A 23,423-nucleotide genomic window follows, 5' to 3' on the forward strand; every position below is an offset into this window, starting at 1 on the left:
AATACTATGATTACATTACAAATATTGCAGTCATGCTCGTCTATGAAATAATGAAAATATTCTGATGCTTCAGTTGATCGTTCTTGCAATACTTGAAGCGTTTTTGAATAAAGTAGTTATGGTGACTGACCATAAGGCAAAGAGCAAAAGTACATTTGGGGTTTTGAGATGTCTTCATATTGTATTTTTGGCCAATATCTGACACTTCTGGCTGTGAGCTTCAGATTTTTCCTCACCAAAGATGCTGTTTATTTTGTTTGAATTACTTCAGTTGACCTTTTAAGGTCACTGTCTAAAATAAGTTCCATTCAGAACTGGAAGTTAGAGGTAAAAACAGCTTTATGGTGAATTCTTTTATGCTTCTGTTTTCTTCCAAGGTTTAGACTTCTTAATGTGAAGCAGCTATTTCTCCACCCACTGAACAGTTGTCCTTCATTTTGTTCAATGTTTATGAAGTACAGCAGAAGTCTTTGGTCATGGTGTGTCATTAGCAGTCTCTGGACCTTTTAGCAAGTTTGAAACAGGGGACCGAGGTCTCAAATGGCCTCTAAACAGAGAAATTATGGTGAAATTCATGAAACAGGTTTTTCTTGATCTAAAAGCTTAGGAAAAAAAAGGCTTACCAGGTGTGAAAAACGATCAGTTTCTTAGAAGACTTTTACTGGGAGTGTTTCTTGCACAGAGCATGTAGGAGCTGTGTCTCTGCAATAGGTTTGCGCACACTAATTTGTACTGCATAGGTTCTTCTGTATTTCACAGTCTGAAGTGTGTGATTATTCATTTTTGTTCATGGGATCGAAGTGAAAGGGAAGAAGTTAGGTAGTTACTACTAGTAAGTCTGTCAACATCTCTTCCTTGTAGCTGTGTATTGGTGCTATATGCCTAGTGCTAAGTATCTTCCTTAAAGTGAATGCCATTGCTATGTACTGAAAATTACAGTGAAAATGTTGGAATATAATTCCTTTTTATGTTAATGATGGGAAGTAAGTTGCTGAATGAATGAGAGTGGTAGCTTAATGTGCACATCGAAATCTCTACAGATTTGAAGGTGAGAAGGTATGCAAAATATCTTAAAAGGCAGAAGGGTCTGTTGCACTCACTGCTGTCACAGCCCAGAGAAAAAATCTCTGTAATTTCTTTTTTTTGAATGCACTTCTCCTTGGGTAGCTATAGAGAATCTTGCAACTTCTTGAAGGTGCTCCCTCAATGCAGGTACGCTAAAGCATGCTGAAGGTCAATAGAAGCTTACAGGATGGAATGATCGTATGTGGTGTTATGCTAGAAACAGCTCAGAAAATGAAATAGGATTTTTTTCATGTCCGCATAGACTGTCATGTAGAGGAGAACATGTTTATTTCTGTATTTTCATCCAAAATGGGGAGGTTTCTAATATCTGAAGTTACAAGTTCATCCAGTTATGTGTATCTGGTATTTTTAAGATATGCATCTGAGTTGCCCTTTAAGTCTTGAAATACTAGCTGCTTCCTAGTTCTTGGGGATCTTAGTGGAACCGTGGAATAGGACCTGTAGTGCTCATAGATAGTCAGAGGGCCCAGCCATCCTGATTTCATGCTTCAAGAGAATTATGATAGACTTTTGAGCTGGAAACATAAGACTTTGTAACTGCAGAAGAGACTGTAGAAGGTAATTCTATGTCTTCCAATTTAAAGTTATGTGAATCGTATCTTAGACACAACCTATTTATGCATAATTGATGTCTACAGGTGGCACCAGAATTTGTTAGTAGATGTTCTGCCGTTCTGCATTGCATGCAATGTAATTGTGGGTGTAGTTGTTGGCTGTAAAGAACTATTTGTTTCTGTATCTTAGTGAGTGTGCTCATTTCCAGCTCATTCATTGAGACGTTATGCAATCTATGAGAGTAGACATGTATTTCTAACTTGTCTGTTTAATTTTGGTTAGTATTATTGGTCAGTATTTTTTGAATTGGTTACAAAAGCTTAAAATCAGTAGGGGAGTACACCTGGACATTAATAGTGCATTTGGTATATTGGGGAAATGTCCATTTTCTACCAAATAAACTTGGTGAGTTCCTGAACCTATCCCAGCGTTTTACAGCTTAGCAGTAACAATTTCCAGGCGGCTGATATCGCACAATATTGAGCAAAATATCCCTTTGTTATACTTTGGGAACGCAGAATTAATTGGTAGTGCAGATACAATTTAGAAGACTATCTGAATAAATGAATCTTAAGAGTGCATTGTTCATTTTGGGGGGGAAACTGACACGAGCCTATCAGTGAAATTCATTTGTTTGGGCACAGTATCTAGATTTGGGTCTCAGGTGTTGTTGCTTCTATTTTTTAGTGTATAGTTAACATTAGCAGTCACCCTTATAATGATATGACATGTAGTACCTCCAAGTACGGTGGCTGCCTCCTCCTGCCATTAAGAAGGGTTGATTTGGTCACTAACATTGTCTAGCTTCTGTGACATCCTTTGAACTGAAGGGAGTCGAATCCATTACGTTCTTTTCTTCATTGTGACAAGAATGATTTTAGAAATATCTAACAGAACTTCTTGATTACTATTATCACACCTTTATTTGGGTCATTTTTAAGTTACTTTATTTAGAAAATGAATGTTTTAAGGCTATTAAGGGAATAGTTTCAGCGTGTGGTTATAGTACTGCCAACAAAAGATGTGATTAAATAAATTGAATGTTGAAGACTTTCGGCTTACGGTTAACACCAGGTAATTAAAAGTAAGCGCTGCTGTGGGAGTGCATTATATATCAGCTGTACTCTTTACCTCATTAGCTGGGTTTTTGCATGTTTATGGAGCTAACTTGCAATTAAAAATGCCTTTAACGTATGCTTAACAAGGCCTTTTAGGTATTTGGAATAAAGTGCTACAATTTAATTGAAATTTGTATGGCATAAATAGATGTCGTAGTAACATACGAGATAAATCTCCATGCCTAACTTCCCACTTCGCATCTTTTCGTCTTTAGTGCTGACTACAAGGCCTGAAATTAAACTCGCATAAAAAATGGAGATTTTCTTCTGCTGCTAAGAGTCTTTTGATATGTCAACCAAACTTCAAAGATATACTCAAACTTAGGTTATTAGCTATGTGTTTATATATTTTTATATTAGCTTTATGTGACAGCTGAATGAATGTTAACACACCAATTCTACTGGGCCACTTTTAGCTATAGTATATCCTTCAATTGTGAGTTGTTCATTAGAACATCAGAAGGAGTACTGTCTAGGCAACCTCTACTATAGATTTTGTCATTTACCCTTCTTGAAACTGTGTTGCACCTGAATGCTTGTTGCACAGCAATTTTGATAAACTGGCTTTGATATTAAGCTATTGTAAAAACCAAATGGCAGTGAAGTGTCCTTTTGGATGAGATAGATCACAAAAAATGAAAGTAGAGAACAAGCAACCATTTGACAGGACACAGAAGCGTATGTGCTACATGTGTAAACAAGGATTATGTGTGAACTTTCCTACAGTATTAATTTGTAACTTGTTGTCTTCATGTAGGAGTGTTGTAGTACCACCCAAGAAATCAAACATTTCCGCTACTACAGCTCCTGTGGGTACTCCTGCAAATGCTGTCAGTGTGGTTTCTTTAGATTCGGCACAAGCTTCAGATTTGTCAGCTGAATCTCCTGGTAAGTGAGAGTACCCTTCCATACTTGCTTCCCTTTTCCCCACCATCCATTGTGAATGCAAATGAACAAGTTACGTGATTTCCTAATGAAAATGAGTTGTGTGTATTAAATCATTAAATGAAAATAACTGTTTTCATTAATTACTTTCAGGTGTAATATTGACTAATATGTATTTTAACTGTTTATATGTTTGTTTTTTACATATGAGTTATTTCTAGTTCTTGATAGTTATTGCTGGTTATATGTTCTCACTGGAGAACGTGTCAATTTGGGAAGATGGTTTTTTGTAGTGTCCCATTTTGTTTCTTCTTTTCTCCCCTGAATTACGAATTACTGGAGTGCATCAGGTATAACATCTCCTAAATTACTAAGTCAGACCAAAGGGCCTTTGAGACTTCTGTATCCAGCATACTACTGTATTTGTATCTGTCCTATAATCTCCTGTAGTAGTTTATAGGCTTGCATTTGTTATCTGTGCATGTAACAAAAGCCAGTACCAGATACTTCCATAGAATTGTTTGAGTTGCAAGGGACACTTAAAGGTCTTCACAGTGCTTTACAGGAAAATAAATGTGATACTGAATTAAACTTGATGAAATGTCGGTGACTTTATATTCATGAACCCGTGTAAGATTTCATCCTTTTGAATGTTTTCCGGTGATTTATCACACAGATAATTTTATTATGCTTAGTTTTGATTCTGGAGATACATAAGAGCTTAAAAAAACAAAACTGACAAAGCAAAAATGAACAAAAAAACCCAAACGCAATCTCATCTTTTTTGAATAAGAATAAATTGCAGAAATGATGTTCTATTGAAAAACAATACAAATGTTTGTTAATCTTCTTTGAGGTATTCTTTTTACCTCTTAGCTGATCAAGTGCACGTCTGATCGTGTTGAAGTAGCATAATTTCACAATTCTTCTGATTTTAAAAAAGCAATCATTATTTATTAATTTGTTTTTAGTGTAAACACAATATATTATACTATTTTTTAACAAATTTCTTTGTTACATAGAATATAAAAATTATTTATAAATTGTAGGACATTTATCTGAGGGTGTGTTTTTTTTAACGCTAATTAGGACTGAAAATGATATAAAAGTGTTTCCAGTACCTTTAGTCTAAGGTCAGATTTGGTGTTGCTGCTGAACTAATTGCTTTGGACAGTTCTTGCAGTAGGGACAGAAATGAGTAGGTTGTTTATAAGCAAAGTGGTCCTTTGAACCCTTAGTCTCTCTGGTTGTTCCATCTAAGATAAATGATAGTTAGCCTTATGCTGTGTCAAAGGCGTGCTTTTTTGCTTATCCCTGTTGAAGTCACAAGGCTAATCTAGGTTCTCATAATTGTGTTCGTGAAGTTCAATGTCAAGACTTGAAAGTGATTTGCATCTTAATGAAGGAAATGTCAGTTTTCAGTGGTTGAACATTTTTTTCCCCCCATTTTTATGATCTTGTATCCAAATTGCAAAGGTAAAAAAATAGAACCCATTCCCATGTTCTCATGTGTACAGCAGATATTTGTTGTCATCTTGAGCTGCTCGTTGTGTTTCATAGGGAAATCAAAAACATTTTACCAGCTATGATAAATGAAAAGCTGTTGAAACTTGATAAATTTTTATTCTTTGCAAAAGGCAGAATTCATTTAGTGATTGAAACTCCAGGAGGCTGCTCTAGAGCAGTTTAGTAACTATGTTTGGACTAGGAAAGAATGTCGTCTTAAAATGGCAAAGTGCTGTTGGGGAAGATAGGCTCTGAGAAGTGAATCTGTTTTTAAATGTATAAAACCTGATCTACCCTGAAATTGCTTTTTAAAGTAAGTTATAATGTATTAATTTCTCGCCTTATTACCCAGGTTAGATATGGCCTTATTTAGTACCATTTCTTAAGGCAATGTTTATTTGCTCTTAATGGAAACAAATCAGATCAACACTGATTTTCAGATTTATTCTACCTTCTAAGAAAGTAGAGAAGAAATACAAGTGTCCCTGTGTCTGTGGAATGTATAAGAAATGCAGACAGTAAACAATACTGTTGTGTTTGGTAACTGTGTGACTTTCAGCATGTCTAGGAGTTTTGGCAAAAATTCTGCACCTAATCTGAACAGATATGCATAAAAAGAAACAAATCAGAATAAAAATATTACACGTGTTTAGGCTGGCAGTCTAATTTATTAAAAGAAGAAGTGAAGGGTTAAATGAAATCATGATTTCACATGAAATGTGAGACTTTTTTCCTAATAAAATAATGGCATGGAAACAAAAAATGTGCGGAGTTAGTGTAGCTTATGTTTGTGTTGCTTAGGTAAATTGCTCACGTTTAAGTTTGAAATGCAGTTCTGTATAAGGGCTTTAGCTTTATTGGATTAACAATAAATGAAGTTCCTATGAAATTAGAATAAAAACAAAATTTTCCCAGAGTTTACATCATGTTTTTCACTCATTTTTGTCTACATGCAGCTGAGTCAATACTTCATACTCATTTTTTTAGATAACATTTTTTGCAAGTCTGTTTACTTAATCATTAAGAAAAACTGTTCTTTGAAAACAGCTAAGCCTGGCAGTATATGTAATGAGTATAAATTGTAGGCTTTCAAATCTTTATGAAAGTTATTTATTGAACGACGTTACTACATTTTAAAATAAATTTCAGCTGCTTTTTCTAAGGTTGAAAATATTTTATGACATGTTTGATATGCGTTTGTATGATACCTTTCAAAAAGCAACTAAGCTTTACATATAATGCCTTACTGTGTAGACTTGCATTGCTTTACTCAAAAACAGATGAAAAGGAGGTAAAGACATAGGAATAAAATGAAACAGCAAGTGACAGTTTTTTAGCTGTAAAATGTGTATAAGTGTAATATGGGCATAAGTTCTAGGCAGTATGTGAACATCCTCCACCTACAGGTGCAGTACCAAAATTGCATGCTGGAATATTAGTCCATATAGTTTCAGAGGTGTCTGTTCATGTTTGCTGTGTGATAGAATTGATCTATCTCCTCACCAGCATTTTTTCCTAGAGTTGCCTAACTTGCCTATAGCTCGAAGTCTGTGAGTATCTCAGATATTTGACCCTTAACATTGTCTGAAGCTTGCTGGACTTTATATCAAGTGGATGTGACATGTCCTGGCCTACCAAATATGAGGTGTTGACAAGTTAAAATGATAACCATCTCAGCTCGCTCTATTCCTCTGATACTCTGGAAGAGGGTGAAAACATGATTTGGCCTCAAACAGTGTGTCCTTTTAGCAGAAGCTTCTTCCCATTCTCTTACTCAAAGCACTGAATATTTCAGAGCACAAAAAAAACCTCTTTCTGTATACAAATCTGCCCTTTGTGATGTAAACTTGCTTTTGAACATTTTTACTATGGCTCATATCTGGGCACGTCTTCTGCTGAAATTTCTATCCCAGTTTTTTGAAAGATCCTGAAAATAAATGGAGAAAACAAAGGCTCTTCTTAGCCCTGTCTTACTGAGTGTGGTATTGAGCAAAAGAGCACCGTTACCCAGGGAGCAGGAATTCACTTGAGTTGTTTCTTCTTGGAATTTGCTTTAGGCAGAAGGTGAGATTTAATATTTTACACACTAAGTGCCCATGAAGGGCTATTGGGAAGGCAGGACTTGGTGAAGGTGTCTGAGGTACTGTAAGTGTACTAGTAGGGTGCTTGTATATCTGTTTGCCCCCTAGTTTTCTTTTTAAACATCTTAGTTACAGTTGCAACATTCTGAAGTAGTATGAATTTCTTTTGAATGATTTGGCAGTTTTCTTTCCAGCTGTTTTCTGTGATGCTGTTTCTCCATTTGTATACTTAAAGGATTGCGTATGTGTGTTACTATTGTGGTGTGATTTTGAGGCTTTTGAATAATTGGAAAATGCTTGTTCAAGTGTCATTTTTACAAAGAAGGAGTATGAAGGGAAGAGGCAAATGTGCATTGTGTCTTGTCCTTACTGGCACTCCCAAGTATAGAAAGCACTGAGAAGTTCCACACAGTTTCTGTTGTTTGCCTCTTGTCTGTCTGCTTGTCCTGAGTGAAGGCATGGTCTGTTCCTCAAAGTCTGAAGTTATAAACAAGGCCATTTCAAAGGCTGAGGTGAAAACAGGCATAGGTACTTGGATCGAAGCTGGGATTAAGCCCTAACGCGAGGTTAAAAAAAAGCATTTGTGAGTCCATCCTAGTTCTACGTGTTGGAAAATGTACAATTTCTCCCACACATAGCTGCTTTTGCAAAGAAGAATGGTGTTCATTGGTTTTTATACAGAGGTAAAAATATCTTCACGTCTTGCAGTAAGGTGGGAGACAGGCACAAGTTGAAGTGCACGTGAAGTGAGTTACCATCAGTGCAGTAGTAATTCAAGAAACCTATTGAAATATAATAAGTATTTCAAAGAGCAATTGAACTAAACAGTAACAGTAGTTGAAGGCTAGTTACCAACAAGTTTGATGACACTTAGAAAATAATCTGAAATGTTAATGACATGCAGTAAAATATTTGAATGCTAGTATGAAAATAGTTTTAGAACAGCTTCTCTTCAGAATGCACCATTGTTTTGTGAAATCTGTTTTGGTTTAACCTGCAGACATGTTTATGTAACAGATAGCTTATATTAGCTTATAAAAACCTTTCATTGTAGTCTTTCATTTTACACTTCTAGCCTGGAAGTGTGTTTTTGAACGACCTCATGATTTTACCAGGTATTCCTTTTGTAAAAGGCATCAGTATATTTCAGTATGTTAGATCAGTTGTGCAAAATTAAGAAGTGTAATAAGTCATTTGTTTTTTGAGTTGTCTGCATCCTTCCAGACCGAAGTATGTCACCGGCTGTTTCTGTATTGCCCACACGTATTTTAAATGCTTATGCTAAAGCATTAAGATCTTACAGAAGGAGTTGCTTTAACAATATTTTATTGCTGGAAACATCATTTGTTTAGACCTTTGGGGACCTTGAATAAACAATAAGATTTCACTGCAAGGGTGCTAGACAGATGATCTATTTGCATTTTCTTTTATGTCCTTGCTAATGTCTGTAAAACTGTCAGTTTGAAGGAGCCAGTTTATCAGTGAAAGGATAAGGAAGAGATAAGTTGGTTTAGTTCCACATGTTTGAAGTAGCTACTGCACTTACCCACATGTGTGTTGTGGATGAAAATATGCTACTGAAGTTTTTTTTTTTAAAGCTAACATACTGGCATAAAAAGCCATTTTTGAGTCAAAGTCAGAAATAAAAGATTTTCACAAAACAAAAATGAAATGCAAATACCACCATGTGTACTGATCACATCTAAAAATCTCAGCTGTGGTAAATTGGAGATGCACTCTTTATAATGAAATGTGTCTGAGGTTAAATGTGGGTATAGGTCATGATGAACATGGAGAAATGTAAACCATAAATATCATTACATAAGCTTAAATTAGAATATCAGTTTGTGTAGATGCTTCAATTCCTGACTTAAGCTTTTGTCAAATTCAGATTTTTTTAGCGCTCTTTTTTTGTTCTGTGTTTTAAGATTGATATTAATTTAATATTTATTGGTTTTCCATTTATGTATTTAGACCTAGTCGTTCTCTACTAGGAAGTTTGTTTCGATTTCTAAAAAGAGTAGTCATTCTCTCCTTGTTGGTCAGACAGTTCCTTTACCTGTCAAAATTTTTGCCAATGCTATTGTGTGCTTCAGAAAAAATAAATAACCTAGTATTCAGTGCATGTCTCTTTATTAGCCTCACGATGGCTATTATGCCTTTTAATTGTCTTAGCAGATGTTTTCCTTTTTTTTTTTTTTTTTTTTTTCCTTCAGTTATTTTACTCGTGGCCTAAATGCTGCACTGAGTTTCTTTCATCTCATTTAACTGTAAAACTCCTGCCATCCTGCTGCACTGCTAAAGCCTTTTTTTGATTTTCCTTTTATTTTTGATGACTCTGACGTACTCAAAGATTAGTGGATTACAGGTCACAGATTTATATATAGTAAAAAGCCTGGATGCTTTTATGCAACAAAATATTCTTCTGTCTGCTTGTTGAGAGGACTTCCTTATTTTGGAGGCTTTAGATATAATGTCAGTCCTGTATTCTGTTCAGCTTCCCCAGTCAGTGTGCAAATTTCAGCAGACAGACAGTGTATGGGCTGAAGTCTGTCACTAGGCACTTATGTATTAAGTTGAAGCACTTTTTTTTTTTTTTTAGTGAGTGTAGAGATGCTGGGCTTCAGAGAGAAAACTGAGAATTGTATTTAAATAGTTAAAATATGTAAGTTATCACTAAAATGAGTTATTTTCAGGTTTCAATACAAGAAGTAATGGGGAAAGAGATATTGTGTATATTTAGGTATGAATGTATGTATAAAAAAAGTATAGTTATAGTATGTAGCTATTATCTGTAGTTATGTACTACCCTGTTAAGAACTTTTGAATAGCTGATTTATTTTTATTTTTGCTTTCTGTGATATTCGGCTTATTTATTTATTTAAGTTAATATCTTTCTGATTTTCAGAACATCATTTGAATGCTGCTTCTTTGGAAAGACCAAAATGTATTTAGGTGGTCTGTCTGTGTAAAACCTAATTTAAAAAAAAAAAAAAGTGTTATATCTGTGAGCACTAGTTATCAGAAGTACTTAAGAAGTCAAAATTGAAAAATATTCTAGCTAATCCCAGTGAATCCAGTTATCCCTCTGAAGCGATATATATTCATTTGCCTTGATTATATACATTGTTTTGGAAAGATCATGTAGAACATTCACGTTCTACCTTACTTTCACCTAATGCTTTGTTCTATACTCTTTCCTCTCATTCTATATAGCCCACCCAAAGTTGTTTCTGACCCTGTCATCCCACACAAAAGCCAATATAAGAGTTTCATGTTGAATTTATGAAAAGAGTGATTCACATTTGCGCAGAAATCTACCTATGAAGAAAAAAATTGAAGGAGAACTTAGAATTTTGGTGCATTGTTTTTTTTAATTAGTTTCTATGTTGCTTTTATAATGTGACTAGGGACAAACATGTCTTACAGTGAAAAATACATCCTTGGGGAATAACGTATCAGTGTTCTGGAGCAGAAGTTTGAAATGTGACAGGAGAAATAACCTTAGTATCAAGGATGTATGCTTTGCCTTCTTCTTACAAATTTATTCCACTTCAGTCATGTAAAAAAACATTGAAAAGTTGTAGATGACAGATCTTGGTTGGCATTTTGAAGGTCTTTGCAGCATAGTTTCACAAAGGTTGTGTTCAGTTGACCACACACCATTGTAGGTAGGGTGATTGGGAGTTTTTCTGCTGTCACTGTTCTAAGAAGGATCAGGTCTTTGCTAAGCTAGATATGGGAACTACTATGATTAAACTGTTGTTTCATGCTTCCTTCTGCTGCCCTTCTTCAGCTGCAGTGGGATTCTGTAGCTGTCACACTGAGAGGAAAGAGGAATAGGACAGGGCCTTAAGTTGCAGAGAGACAGAAGTGCAGATGGTCTAAAAGTGGTCATTTTCCTCAGAATTTCACCGAAATCTGTTTGCTAAGATTCATTCCTCTCTATAATTTGAAATGCAGTGTAAGATTTGTGAGTTTCACCATTCCTGTTCTGGCTGCAAATAGCTGTGGAATCTCTGGCTGTTCTGCTTAGCCTCTGTCTATCACTGCTGACACCAAACCAGCAAACCACACTGCAGTATGGAGTTTGTGTTTCTCTTTTCTTACTGGGCAGCATTTACTACCTTGCTGATGAAGCCATGTAGTGTTAGTTTGACATAACACAATTGTGTTTTTTTGTTGTTTGTTTTTTAAAGTGTAGGGCACGTAAAAGACTCAGTCTTCACTATTAACCTGTGAATAATCAATGGGAAACAGTTAACTCATAAATGAAGTTATATTGCTGCCATCATGCTAATAAAGCTGATGGTGCAATGGATAATTTTATCATAGCTGTCCTTGTCAGAATCCTTGTGTGGCAGTGCTTAAAACTAGACACACTGGTTTTGTATTCTGCCTTATCAGATGCACTGGTAACACTGGTAACAGAAAGTAAAAGGTTTCCTGTTAATTAAAAATTGGGCGAGCACTTCCAGTAACCAAAAGAGATGCTTGAAAATGTTGCAATTTGGCTTTATGTTAGTATGTATTAAATTAATAGTAGTAGAATATAATAGTGCATTACAGGAGTATTAGGTTATGTAGGTCATTATATGCACTATCTGTTTCAGGGTTGCAAGTGTTAAATTTATTGAGACTTGTGGGTGATAAGGCCAGAAAAGATGAGTTTAGTCTGAGTTCCTCCTTAAAGCAGTTGGCGGGGGCTTCAGCGCATTACTTTCTGTTTATGCTAGAGTAGCATTTTAAAAGCTTACTAGGGCGATATTTGGTAAGTACAAATGCAATTAAATAAGAGTCTTTTGGCAAATCAAGTTTGTGGTACAGAGAGGTTGAAGAGTTTATCTAGTCCCACATGTACTTGAAAACAATGGCTTCTCATAATGGAGTGTGAGACTTAAGTCTGATCCAGATGTATAACCTCTGTTATGTGTTTCTTATACCATTAGTTTCTTATTCTCTCTTGTAGGAAGGCGTTCATCAAATTCAAAACTGCCATCTGTCCCTACAGTTTCTTCAGTGCCTGAGGATTCTGCTTCAAATATGAGGTAAATTCCGTAATTGAACATGCGAAGAGCTGTGCTGTGGCTTACGTTTTGATATTCCAGTTGATAATCCAATTCCACATTTCAATCAAAATCAATTAAACTTCTTTGTTTTAGGTTGTTCGGGTGATCAATATCTAATCAGGGCTGGGGAAAATATAAGTGTTGGGATATTGATACATCTGTATCACTTTGACATTGGCAAAATTCTGTGCTCCTTTCTGCAGAATTTCTCCAGTGTTTTGTTTTGTTAATCGTATGTGTCTTTTTACTAGTATTACAGACAGACTTGAACATGCTTTGGAAAAAGCTGCCCCACTTCTGAGAGAGATTTTTGTGGATTTTGCTCCGTTCCTTTCTCGAACTCTTTTAGGCAGCCATGGGCAGGAGTTGCTGATAGAAGGTACAAGTAAGTTTCCATTAAGAACACATGCATTTGTTTTGTTTTGTTTTGTTTTTTAATCTTAGAGACTCAAAATGTCTGTTATCACTGCTCGTGCTGCCCTAGGAACTTTCTTTCTGCCTTCCCTTGCAACTGCCTACTGGATTTTGCTGCCTTTCCTTTCCTCTGTCTTAATTCCTCAGCTGGAGGTCATTGTCACCGCTACCTCCTCTTTCCTGTCTGTGCGCTACTTCTTTGTTTATATCTCATCTGATAGTTTCCTATTTTGCATTAGGTCAGACCAACTACTGTGCTATTCTAGTTCTCTGATTCTTCCAGGGAATTGTATCAAAAAACTGATGTTTGAAATATGTCATGCGTGCTTTACAAAGACAACTTGGACCCAGAATTAAGCGTAGAATGTAGAAACGTAAGGATAGAAAGCCTTGCATTTTCATGGCGTTGCCGTAACAGCAGGTACATGGGAAACTATGTCAGAGGGTGTTATGAACTATCTCTTACATGAGAAACTTCTTATGTTGTTTTGGTTTCTCATGGGAGGGCAGTAGTGAAGGTAACAGGAATACATTGAGAAGAATTTTGTGTCACTTCTTAAGTGATAAAGATTCAAGAGTACAGCAGTAATAGTGACTTCTCCTAGTACTGAATGGTTGAGCTTGAGAGGGTCTGAGTTTTCTTTCTACAGTTGGGTTTCTGTTTTTTCTAAAAACAAGGCAGAGTCCTGTGAAGCAAAGGTCAGTGTTCTGAATGTAAGAAGTCATATTTATTGGAATAATTTTGATATAATAGTGAACATGAGTGTTTCAGATTTTTCTTAATTTTATCATATAAAACTGTTTTGCTCACCCATTTTTAGAGCAAAAATGCAGCTTCTGTCCAGTTGCAGCAGTGAATTGAATTAGGCCCTGAGCTTGTTGTAACTTCTAATAGTTAAGTACTCACGTGCTGGAAGCTCATGGCTGATAAATTTGTGTTGACGGCTTATATTTGAGCAATATCTGTAATAGGTAAAGTTTTAAATTTGCTTATTTCCTAGATTTGGACAGGCATCTTGCATATAGTGCTGACTACTGTCACTGTTGCCAGAAGCACGGTTAGTGTATCAAACACAAATAAGTGTTTGTATCAGGCTTGATGTTTAACTTCACTGAAGTTATTTGTTTTAAGAATTAAACTTGCCTTTTAGGTATTATACCTGCCTGCCTCCCAGGGCTTTTATGACAGGGAAAAGCCTAGGAATTGTCACGCTAGTATTCTCTGTAAGACTGAACAGGATAGAGTTCTACTTTTGATTATACATATGGAAATTGCCTTAGCTTATAAATATTTTAATTGAAGCTGCCTTGTGAACAAATTCATTTGTTTAACTGGAATAACAGATTTTTTCTGAAAAAGCTGTTTACCCAGGGAAATGAATATCCTACTTGTATTTTCTTTGTTCCGTCGATATGAAGAATCTGGTTTCAAAATTCTCTTTTTCAAACTTGCTGATTTTATGAAAATATTTTGACTATAGTATAGATTATACAGAGAAATATATATATATATATATATATATATAATATTATATATTACATATATATGGATTTTTATATGATATATGCACAAAAATATATTGTGGATTTGAAGGCTGAAAAAAAAAAAAAAAAAGAAAATGATTGGGTTTGAGTAGGCAAAAATAAACAAATAATTATTTTTGGCCTAAAAGAAAAGTTGTAGACTAATCCCAAACATTGTGCAAATGCAAATAATAATAGTAGTCAAATTAGTTTATAAACAATTGAGAATGTATAATAAGTTGCTGCTTGCACTTCTGCTAAGGTTTAGTGTGGGGTTAGGGGTCAAAGCACTAATAAGAGTGTTTGGGATGTCTGCTGCCATGGAACAAAATGGAAACTTGATTGATAGCTGGGGGCTGAATGTAGAACGTGCAGTGGAGAAAGCAAAGGTCATAAAGCCATTTCCCTTCTCTGCATATATAATGACCCAATCCTTCAAGAAGAAGCAAAATGTAGATACAGTGAATTTAATGTAACATATGTTAACCATGGTTCTGATCATTTTGAAATTCAAGCATTTATGAAACTCTCAATAATGGAGGTAATGTATTACTATTAGCTGCATCTTTCGATGCGAAGCATGGAATGTATGGTCTCCCTCAGAAAATTTTATTTAATGCTGATAAAGTACAAAATTCTACTGTAAGTGGTATGAGAATGTCGGCTTTCTTTTATTGTTGGGATGCTTCTATTGCACATTACAATACTTTGTGTTAACAAATGATGCCAAATAAACTTGTTTTTATGTCTAACATTTTTGTTTTTCCTTTTGTAGGCCTCGTGTGTATGAAATCTAGCAGTTCAGTTGTGGAGCTGGTGATGCTTCTTTGCTCACAGGTGAGATCTATGTAACATCTGAATTGTTCTTTGAATGCAATGGAATTTGCTATGAAAAATTTACTTGAAATTTTAGTTTCAATTTAAAATTTTGTAATTATTTAAAAAATATGAGATGTAAGGTCTTTTCTCTTACTAAAAGCAGAATTTTTTTTTAATAACAGTTTTGATTGTTCGGTCAGAGAGAGAAGGTACCAAAGGCTTTATGTTACCTTACTGTTGTGTGTTTATATAACCTTGAATTTGACATGCCTAAGTATTTCTGTACTGTCATTTTTGCAAGATGAAATAGAGTCAATGAAATATTAAGGATATAGAAACAGATTGATATCTGCATCTTGGCATGCTGAATCCTCTGGGATGTGCGAAATTTTTTCTTTTGTGTAGAGATTATGAAATGAGTGATAAATGCTTTTGAAACCCTGTCATTCTTAATTGATTTGACGAGCAATAAGAATTGGAGGAAAATGTAAAAGCAAATCCTGGTTGTCAACTGGTACTTTCTCCATTTCTAAAAGCAAAGAAGTTTTAGATATTTTAGATGCAATTTCCCTATTCTTAAATTTGTAGAATAAGAGACAGAGCCCAATAGCTTTCTCAAAATTATGATCAAGGAATGTTATGCTATATTAATTGTTTTTTCTTTTTGATTATTGCTTTCTTTTTTCTAATTAAATGGAAGAATGTTTTTATTGAGCCTTTCTTTTGGTGCCTTAAAAATGATACCTTTCTGGTAGTAAATTCCCCTACTTAAAACTTTAAAATAGCCTTTTTTAATGGGAATGGTATTGGTCTAGAGGTCAAGGGTTCTGACCCATTTCAAAACCTTTGACCTTCATTTACAGCCCTTATGGTTTGCTTGCCTGACGAATAAGGATAATGCAAAATTAATGTTTCTTCACATCGATTTATTCGTTTTAGTGCCTATATTGCCAAATTTATTTAGAGTGTGCTGATAGACATTTCATGAATACAAATGAAAGAATCATAGAAGGTGTGAAAAATCGGTAGTCTGCATTGTCAATAAAATGCAATAAGAACAGTTACTTCTGGAGATTACACCTAATAGATTTTACAATGAACTAGTGAAGAGTACTTATGTTTTCTAGTAAGCTTATTACGAATGAATGTATGTAGGAATTTGCTCCTCCGGTTTTCCATTTTCTTTGGAAAAGATTGCTTTTATTCTGAAAGAAATCTTATAGTCCTCGTGGAAATTCTGGAATTTAGGGATAGTTATTTTACATATTGCAATGCTGGAAGCAGGCGTTCGTAAACTAGAGAACATGAACTTGATACTGATATGCATTAAAAAAGATTCATCACCACCAATAAATCTATATGCAAGTTTTAATGTTGCTCATTAATGAGTAAAACTAGCTGAATACAAGATATTTGTCTGATAACGCTGTATTGCCATTGAAAAAAATTAGATTTTGGTATCCTTTCTCCTGGTTTCAGTAATTAATGATTAACCTTTCCTTCTTTTTAGGTAGAGTAATCTAATCTTTTCTTTAAAATCATGTGTCCTTACTGTGCATCACTTGTTTGGTTGTGGGAAGTGGAAGGGATAAGAAATAAATGACGTGCTCTAATGCATCTATTTGTCATACGTGTCACAGTGCCATTTAATACTAATTTAATCAAATTGAGGATATAGCAATTGCTTAGTACTGCTGGTTACTGAGACTGAGGTTGTTCTTGCTGAAATAGTAGAAATAAACCAGTAAAGTCACAAAGACCTCAGAATCTTTTTTTAAGTTGCGTAGCAGCTGTAGTTTTTGGCAGAATATGAAAAATGATGTGAGAAATGAATCTAAAATTAGCTCCAGATGTATACAGATTGTTCTGGGGTGATAATTACATTTTTCACTTTGAATTTTCCTAATTCAAAGAGGTCAGCATGGCAATCACAGAAGTGATTTATTTTGTTAAGAAGTGAACTGTCTTTTGCTACATGAAAGCTTGAGAGATATGAAATTGAATTTCAAGACGACGGTTTACAGATACTGGGAGGAGATGGGATTGAGCTTGATTGATTTTTTTCCTTTTTTATTTTTTTTTGACCGAGATAGGGTGGGAAGGGAAGTGATATCCTTTTGCTAAAATTTTAATTAATTTTTAAGAGGAGATGGAGAGGATGAAGTGCCAAAGATCAAAAGATCAGGTCAAAAACTAGTTTTTAATCACATAAATAATGTGCCAGAGTTACAAAGTAAGTATCTGCAAATTTGATTTAAAACTTCACAAATTTGTCAGCCATCATTTTATGAAACTGAAAGAGTGTTCTGATTAATTTTTTTGGTGTTTTTATGTTAACCTCTTTCTGAAAATTTGTTTTAAACATCATATTTTTGTTGTAAGCTCTTGATTTATCTTTTAAAATGTATTTAGTTAGATTTGTCTGAAATATATATATATATATTTTTTTTAGTAGTTCAAAATAGAACAACAAAGTCTCCCAAGTAACTTTCCCCACAAGAACACAGCAACTCCTCCGGTTAAGTGATTAAAAATCTTAATAACATATTTCGATTCAAGTATTACAGTGCCTTGTTAATGATTTTTCTCTTTGGAAGTTTGTGTGTTCAGACACGTGGAAAAAAAAACTTCACTACTGGGTTTTGCTTTCGTGTTTATATTTTGATGTATTGTTTTGTGGTTTATGCAAAGTAAAAGAAGAAACAGGTGGTTTGCGATGCAGACAAAAGGCTGTTTCTAAGGTGAAAACAGTTGTGAGTTTTTGATAGACACGCTACATTTTCAGACATGTGTCTGTGTGTATACTTACATTTATATAAATCTATCATAAAGAAATCCTTCATTTAATATTACTGCAAAGTGTTCCTGCTTATTTGACATTAATATCATTTTTGAAAGAATCGACGTTGCGTTCAAGGCCACTTTATGAAAGCGTTGTGTTGCTCATCCTAATTCAGTCTGACACACATTCCAATAACACTACCTCCCTTCTAGGGTTTAAAACGAAATTTATGGCTGGGCATTGTGAAGTGCATCATTTAAAAATGGTTTCAACCCAAAACATCTAATAAATAAATAATGTGTATGGCTACTCAGTAGCAGACTTTCCAGACTAGAAATCATTCCATCGGATACTCAACAGTCCACTATCGGAGAGGGCTGTCAGATAAATCTTATAGTAGCTGTATTCATGTCCTGTAAATCACATGTTATTGTCTGAGCCTTCTGCCAGGTCATCTATTCTTTTCCCATTTATCAGAAATGCATACAGTACAGTGAATCTAGAAGCACCATGTAGGCTGGTATCCTGTTGGGGTGATTAAACAAGCTAAATGAGTGAGGTCCTTTGTCTAAAATCCCTTTTAAGTGAGTGACGTTAGGATGGTAAAGATGTTTGCACGCTATTGTAAAGCAAGGCTTCTGTTTGGAGAAACTTGATGTCATCCTTGAAAAAAGCGTTTTCATATAAAATGCTTATTCTCTAAACTTAAAGGGGCACGTGTATGTTCATCCATAAAGGAAATATGCTACTGTGTGTCCTTTCGTTTGTCACTTGTTTCCTTGAGCTACTCCATCAAAACAGGGAAAACTATCACCTTCCCTGCTCTCTCATGAAGTTTCTAAAACGTATTTCTGTTACTCACGTGTGTGAAATACACAATTCTATTATTGTAGATCCGCAGTGAAAAGATGCAATAAAAGGTGAATAAAGTTCTCTATAATTCTGTGATGCTTTCTAATTTAAAGAATTGGCAATTCTTGAAAAATTGTTTATCCTTTTTTTAGTAGATGAACTCAACTGTCACTGGAATATATGTAAGAAAACTAATTAAGTTCTTCTTGTCAGATCTGTAGTTTGACATGAGTGCATCAAAGTTTTCTAGATCATAAAATAGACTTATTCATACTGATTCAAATATTTTCTATAACTGGTGGTAAGCCATCCAACCTTCAAAAAAAGTTTAGGAAATAAGAATTGATGAATACCGCATCGTGTTTTTATGCTTCCTCCTTCTCCTGACCCTCTGATACCCTGCTCGCTGGTAGGGCGGGGTAAAGTGCTTCTTGGGTCCTCCTGCTCCCTGTTGTTTCAAAGGGACAGGTTTTGCAAAAGCAAGACCAATATTTGGGTACATGTAGTCTCTAGGCTTTTTATCTTCTGGAAATAGGGCTGTGGAGTATTGCAGTACAACTGTGTAGTTGTAGCTGTTGGATTTATATTGAACCTTCATCAAATACAGTTTTCATGCGGAGATGGGGGAGAGGAGCATAAACTCGTATTCTGGAAGTATTTTAATGGCATCGTATCTTTTACTCTGATAAGGACTCAATTATTTGAACAATACCAACATGTGCACCCTTGAACAAACAGTAAAGCAGCATTTACCCCAAGGAAGTGTAATATTATGGTAGTTAAGATACTGGTTTTTTTTGCACACTTTTTGCGCGCCATTCTTCTTCTCTGCCCTTGTGCTTAAATGTTTGTAAAATATCATAGGATCTTTAGGCTTTTCTGGATATTCTGTACGCAGAAAGCTTTGTATTGATGATCCAAATTCATTATCTCAGGAATAGATTTCTGCACTGTTTTAAAATGTGGTAAACCTTTTCATTACTCAGAGTTTTTAGGTGTTCTAGAAGATGGGGGATTTTCAGTTATTGTTGCACAGAATATAACCGAGCATATAGTGTTGCATTTTGATCTGCACTGGTTTCTAATTTACTTTTAAGTGCAATTTCATTTGGATAATTATAGTGATTGTTATTAAGCTTTAATTGAATTGGATATAGGTTATCTGTAGAGCTGCATCACTGTGATACCGTGGCAGGTGAAACTAATGAAAACATCAAAACTCTAACAGTGTTCTGGAATAAATGCTGTTTGAATTCTTTTTGTGTGCCCCACTTGTTAGGTGATGACGTTATTATCAAGATGATAATTTCCCATCTAATTACATTGTGTTCTAATAGCTGAAAATTAGTTATAAAAGGATCTAATAATCCTTTAGGTCCATGATTTGAAAACATGTGCATCTTAGTATAGAAATCAAATTTTGTAGAACTTCTTGCTGGCAAATGACTTTCAGTCCGTTTCAGTGCAAGTACTAATTTCATTTTCAAGTCACTTGGAATCTGTAGCAGTTTTCCCAATTGTTTGAACAAGAAAGGCTTTTTCTTACTAAGAAAGAAAAGGATTACAGTTTGGATAGCATAATTCTGATTTTAAAAAAAAAAAAAAAAAAGAAAAAGATGAATGCAGCTGTATTTGATTAAAAAGAAAGCAAAGCACAACAGCCAAATCTTGAATGCTAATTTGCCTTGTGATGAAAATAATTAGAAACAAAACTTGGTTAGGCAAATAGTAAAGATTAATGACATAACAGATAAAATAGGAAAAAGGACTTCCCAAAGTCTAAATTGTGATGTTCACGATAAGGTGCTGGATCACTCATGCCCATAGGTGTTTGCTTTGTGTTGTTAACTTTCTTTGCTGTGTTATGAAGTGCTCAATGTTTTCAGGTGCCCAGAAAAAACTATCATCCTCAGGTGTGCCAGAGACTCTGTATTGTATGTTAGTCGGTTTGTGCTGTTTTGATTAATTGGAAGATTGAAAGAAAATCTGCCAGCCTAGCTTTCTGTAGGGATGAAATGTCTTGCTTCCTTCCACAGGCTGTTCAGTATCTTCTTATTCAGCTACTGATTGTCTAGATTCTGAAGCTGTCTCAGGTCTAATGCTGTACCAAATAAAGCAAGGCATAACAATAAAGCTGTTTATGGAAACACAGGATTGCCAGGCATTTTATTAATTGCTATTTGGGTAGTGGTTGCAGGATTCCTAAGGCAGTTTCTTAACAAATATTGCACGGCCACTGTAACTGGCACGCAAAATGAAAGATACTTCTCCTGTCTTGAAGACGCTCTTGGATGACAAGTATTTGGGACGTGTCTTTTGAGTTTTTATGTGCAGTGCTGCTTCAGGGTATTTTTAGTGCTGTAGTTGTTTTTTTATGAGCTATCTCTTGAAAAGTTCTCCCTAGTTATTCTGAGGGCTGCTCCAAAAGTAGTGCCTCCTATTTTATTATCTTGGCCCACAACATGATAGTGTCAGAGGTGGATGTTGGTATGTTGGTAGAGGCTGAAACCTTCCTGCCAGTTTCCCATTCTGATAGGATTTCCAGCTGTTTTTGTTTATTTAAATCCTTTTCTTTGAACTGAAGTATGCTGAAATTACTTTTGGAATTAGTTTTGGATTTTTTTTTTTTTTTTGTGACGTAAGTAGTATTGTAGACTTTGTCTCTTCAGAACTAGGCTACTGTAATATATTGTGTGAAAGTCCAGAACAACGCGGAACTCGACTGTTGGAACTTCATTCTTAGCTGGAATTCCTGTTCTGTTCTAAATTGCTTGAAACATATCTTCCTTAAAAAAACAAACAAACAACAACAACAACAACAACAAAAAAACAAAACAAACCTGCATTGAATTCAATGGAATTAACTGACAAGCTGCTCTAAGCTAAGAAATAGCAGTTTCTGAAGAGGAATTTTTGATAAAAATCACTAATGAACACACTAATTGGGTTCCACTTTTGTTTGCTGCATTTATGGTACGTTTCAATTTTGTCTTTTTTCTTAGTGTAGTTGTTGGCTTTGTCAGTAATGTGGTCTGTTTGCTGCTAGTGTGGCTTACAGATCAGGAGCTTAAAGCCACTGTGTCCACTAACTATTTTAATTTATTTTTTTAAATAAACTGGTAGAAAGGGATTGGTTTCCATAAAGTCTGTAAAGCAGGTGTATATTCATAGTTTGCATAACAGTAGAAATCAAAGAGGTGTGTAATTTAAACTGAGCTGTTGGTTTTAACTGTGGAAATAGATTAGAATGTATTGGGAATGATTTGTCAATACTACCTGAATAGTAAGTGGCCTAATAATGGTATAGTAAGCACTGTGTAGTTGTGTACATCTAGCGTCCTAACACGTAGTGGTCACAGTAGTTAAAATACATAAGCTACTTCTTTGTCTTTATTTCCTTACATCTCTCCATGTTTTATAGTCTAGGAGATACATTAAAGCTTTGCTCACTTCTCAATTTAGGGGTGGAATATATGATGTGGAATCGTAAGCTAGGTAAAAACTACCGAGTATGACATTTAGTTTGAGAAAAATAGAAGAATATCTGGTATTTGCTAAATATGAGTTACTTTGGTATTTGATATTTTATTACATGGGGTTGTTGTTAGTGCATGTTGGACATAAATAATCATCAAAGCAATAGAGGTGGCTTCCTGGTAAGAAATTGTTATATCTGGTTATCTGATTTTGACCCCATTTGAAAAATGTCCTCTGTAATTTTCAGTGAAGCTATGGTGCTTTGGTGTGGATTTGGGTAAGGAGTTGATTCTTGGGACAGTTCACTTGGAAAAGTCAGAATGACGTGAAGACTTTGGATAGAGGAAAGAATAAGAGATAAAATTGAAAGAAAGGCACAAAAGCCCTTAGCAATAGTTTGCTTTGCTGGAGGAGAGAGAGACATGAACTTCCTAATGTCATCTTATGAAAATGTAAATTTTTCTATTAGAAAAATTTGGAAGGGGAAAAAGAATATCCCTCCCTTCCTTTATTTATTTATTTTTTTAAAGAGCTATCTTTAGTGGTTATTCTGTGGGCTCTTCAGATACTAGAGACTCTTACTGAGAAAATTTCTCTTATGAAATGCAAATTACTTACATTTGATCAGGAATTTGGGACAGGTAGCAGTTGAATGGGAAATGTGTCCACTTCAGTTAAAAGCCCTAGCCTGTAGAATTTAAAACTGCTGAGGGTTTGTATGATTAATGTGTAATTGTTTTCATGTTCAGAGAAGAGAGCAGACTGTATAACTTAAACGTGAGTTTTGGGAGTCTGGTAGGTTACAGGTCAGTTTCACATCCATGAATGTACACTGCAGATGCTACAGATGTTAACAAGAACATAATTTAGCTATAGAAGCAAGACTTTTCTGAAGAAAAAAGGCATCCTGTTGCTTCACCAGCTCACTAGGACTTAAAAAAACACCACCATTTAAGGTGAGTTTTGTGCAGCGAGAGCACACCCTGTGGCTTGGCAGTCTAGTCAGAAGGATGATACCATGCTGACTTTATAACTAGATCTTTGAACAATATTCTCATGGGTGGTAAATGCAAAACAAAGTAATATCAACTGGCACTTAATTCTGTGAGCTCCCTGCTGATGGGGCTCTGCACTGAAATGGAACTCTTCCTGACAGGAAGTCAGCCGCAAAGTGTGGAGACCTCTGAAAATAAAGCGTGCCTTAATTTGACACCCTGCTGTTTTACAGCTAGTCTGTTTAATTTGAGACCATGGA

General features: G+C 35.1%; 1 protein-coding gene across 4 annotated transcripts in view; it reads left to right on the plus strand.

The window, feature by feature from the left end:
• Positions 1-23,423, plus strand: part of LRBA (LPS responsive beige-like anchor protein) — a 367,611-nt gene that overhangs the window by 81,090 nt on the left and 263,098 nt on the right. For 3 of the 4 annotated variants that reach the window (XM_042828460.1, XM_042828457.1, XM_042828459.1), the window contains exons 30-33: positions 3,517-3,647; positions 12,201-12,279; positions 12,552-12,685; positions 15,014-15,075. In XM_042828460.1, the coding sequence (XP_042684394.1) occupies positions 3,517-3,647; positions 12,201-12,279; positions 12,552-12,685; positions 15,014-15,075 (406 nt within the window). The remainder of the gene's footprint in view (positions 1-3,516; positions 3,648-12,200; positions 12,280-12,551; positions 12,686-15,013; positions 15,076-23,423) is intronic. The other variant, XM_042828458.1, reaches the window with a different exon arrangement.

Source organism: Centrocercus urophasianus, unplaced genomic scaffold (genome assembly GCF_019232065.1).
Source record: "Centrocercus urophasianus isolate 14NV4802_14NV808 unplaced genomic scaffold, USGS_Curo_1.0 seq_3, whole genome shotgun sequence".
NCBI classification, from domain to species: Eukaryota; Metazoa; Chordata; class Aves; order Galliformes; family Phasianidae; genus Centrocercus; species Centrocercus urophasianus.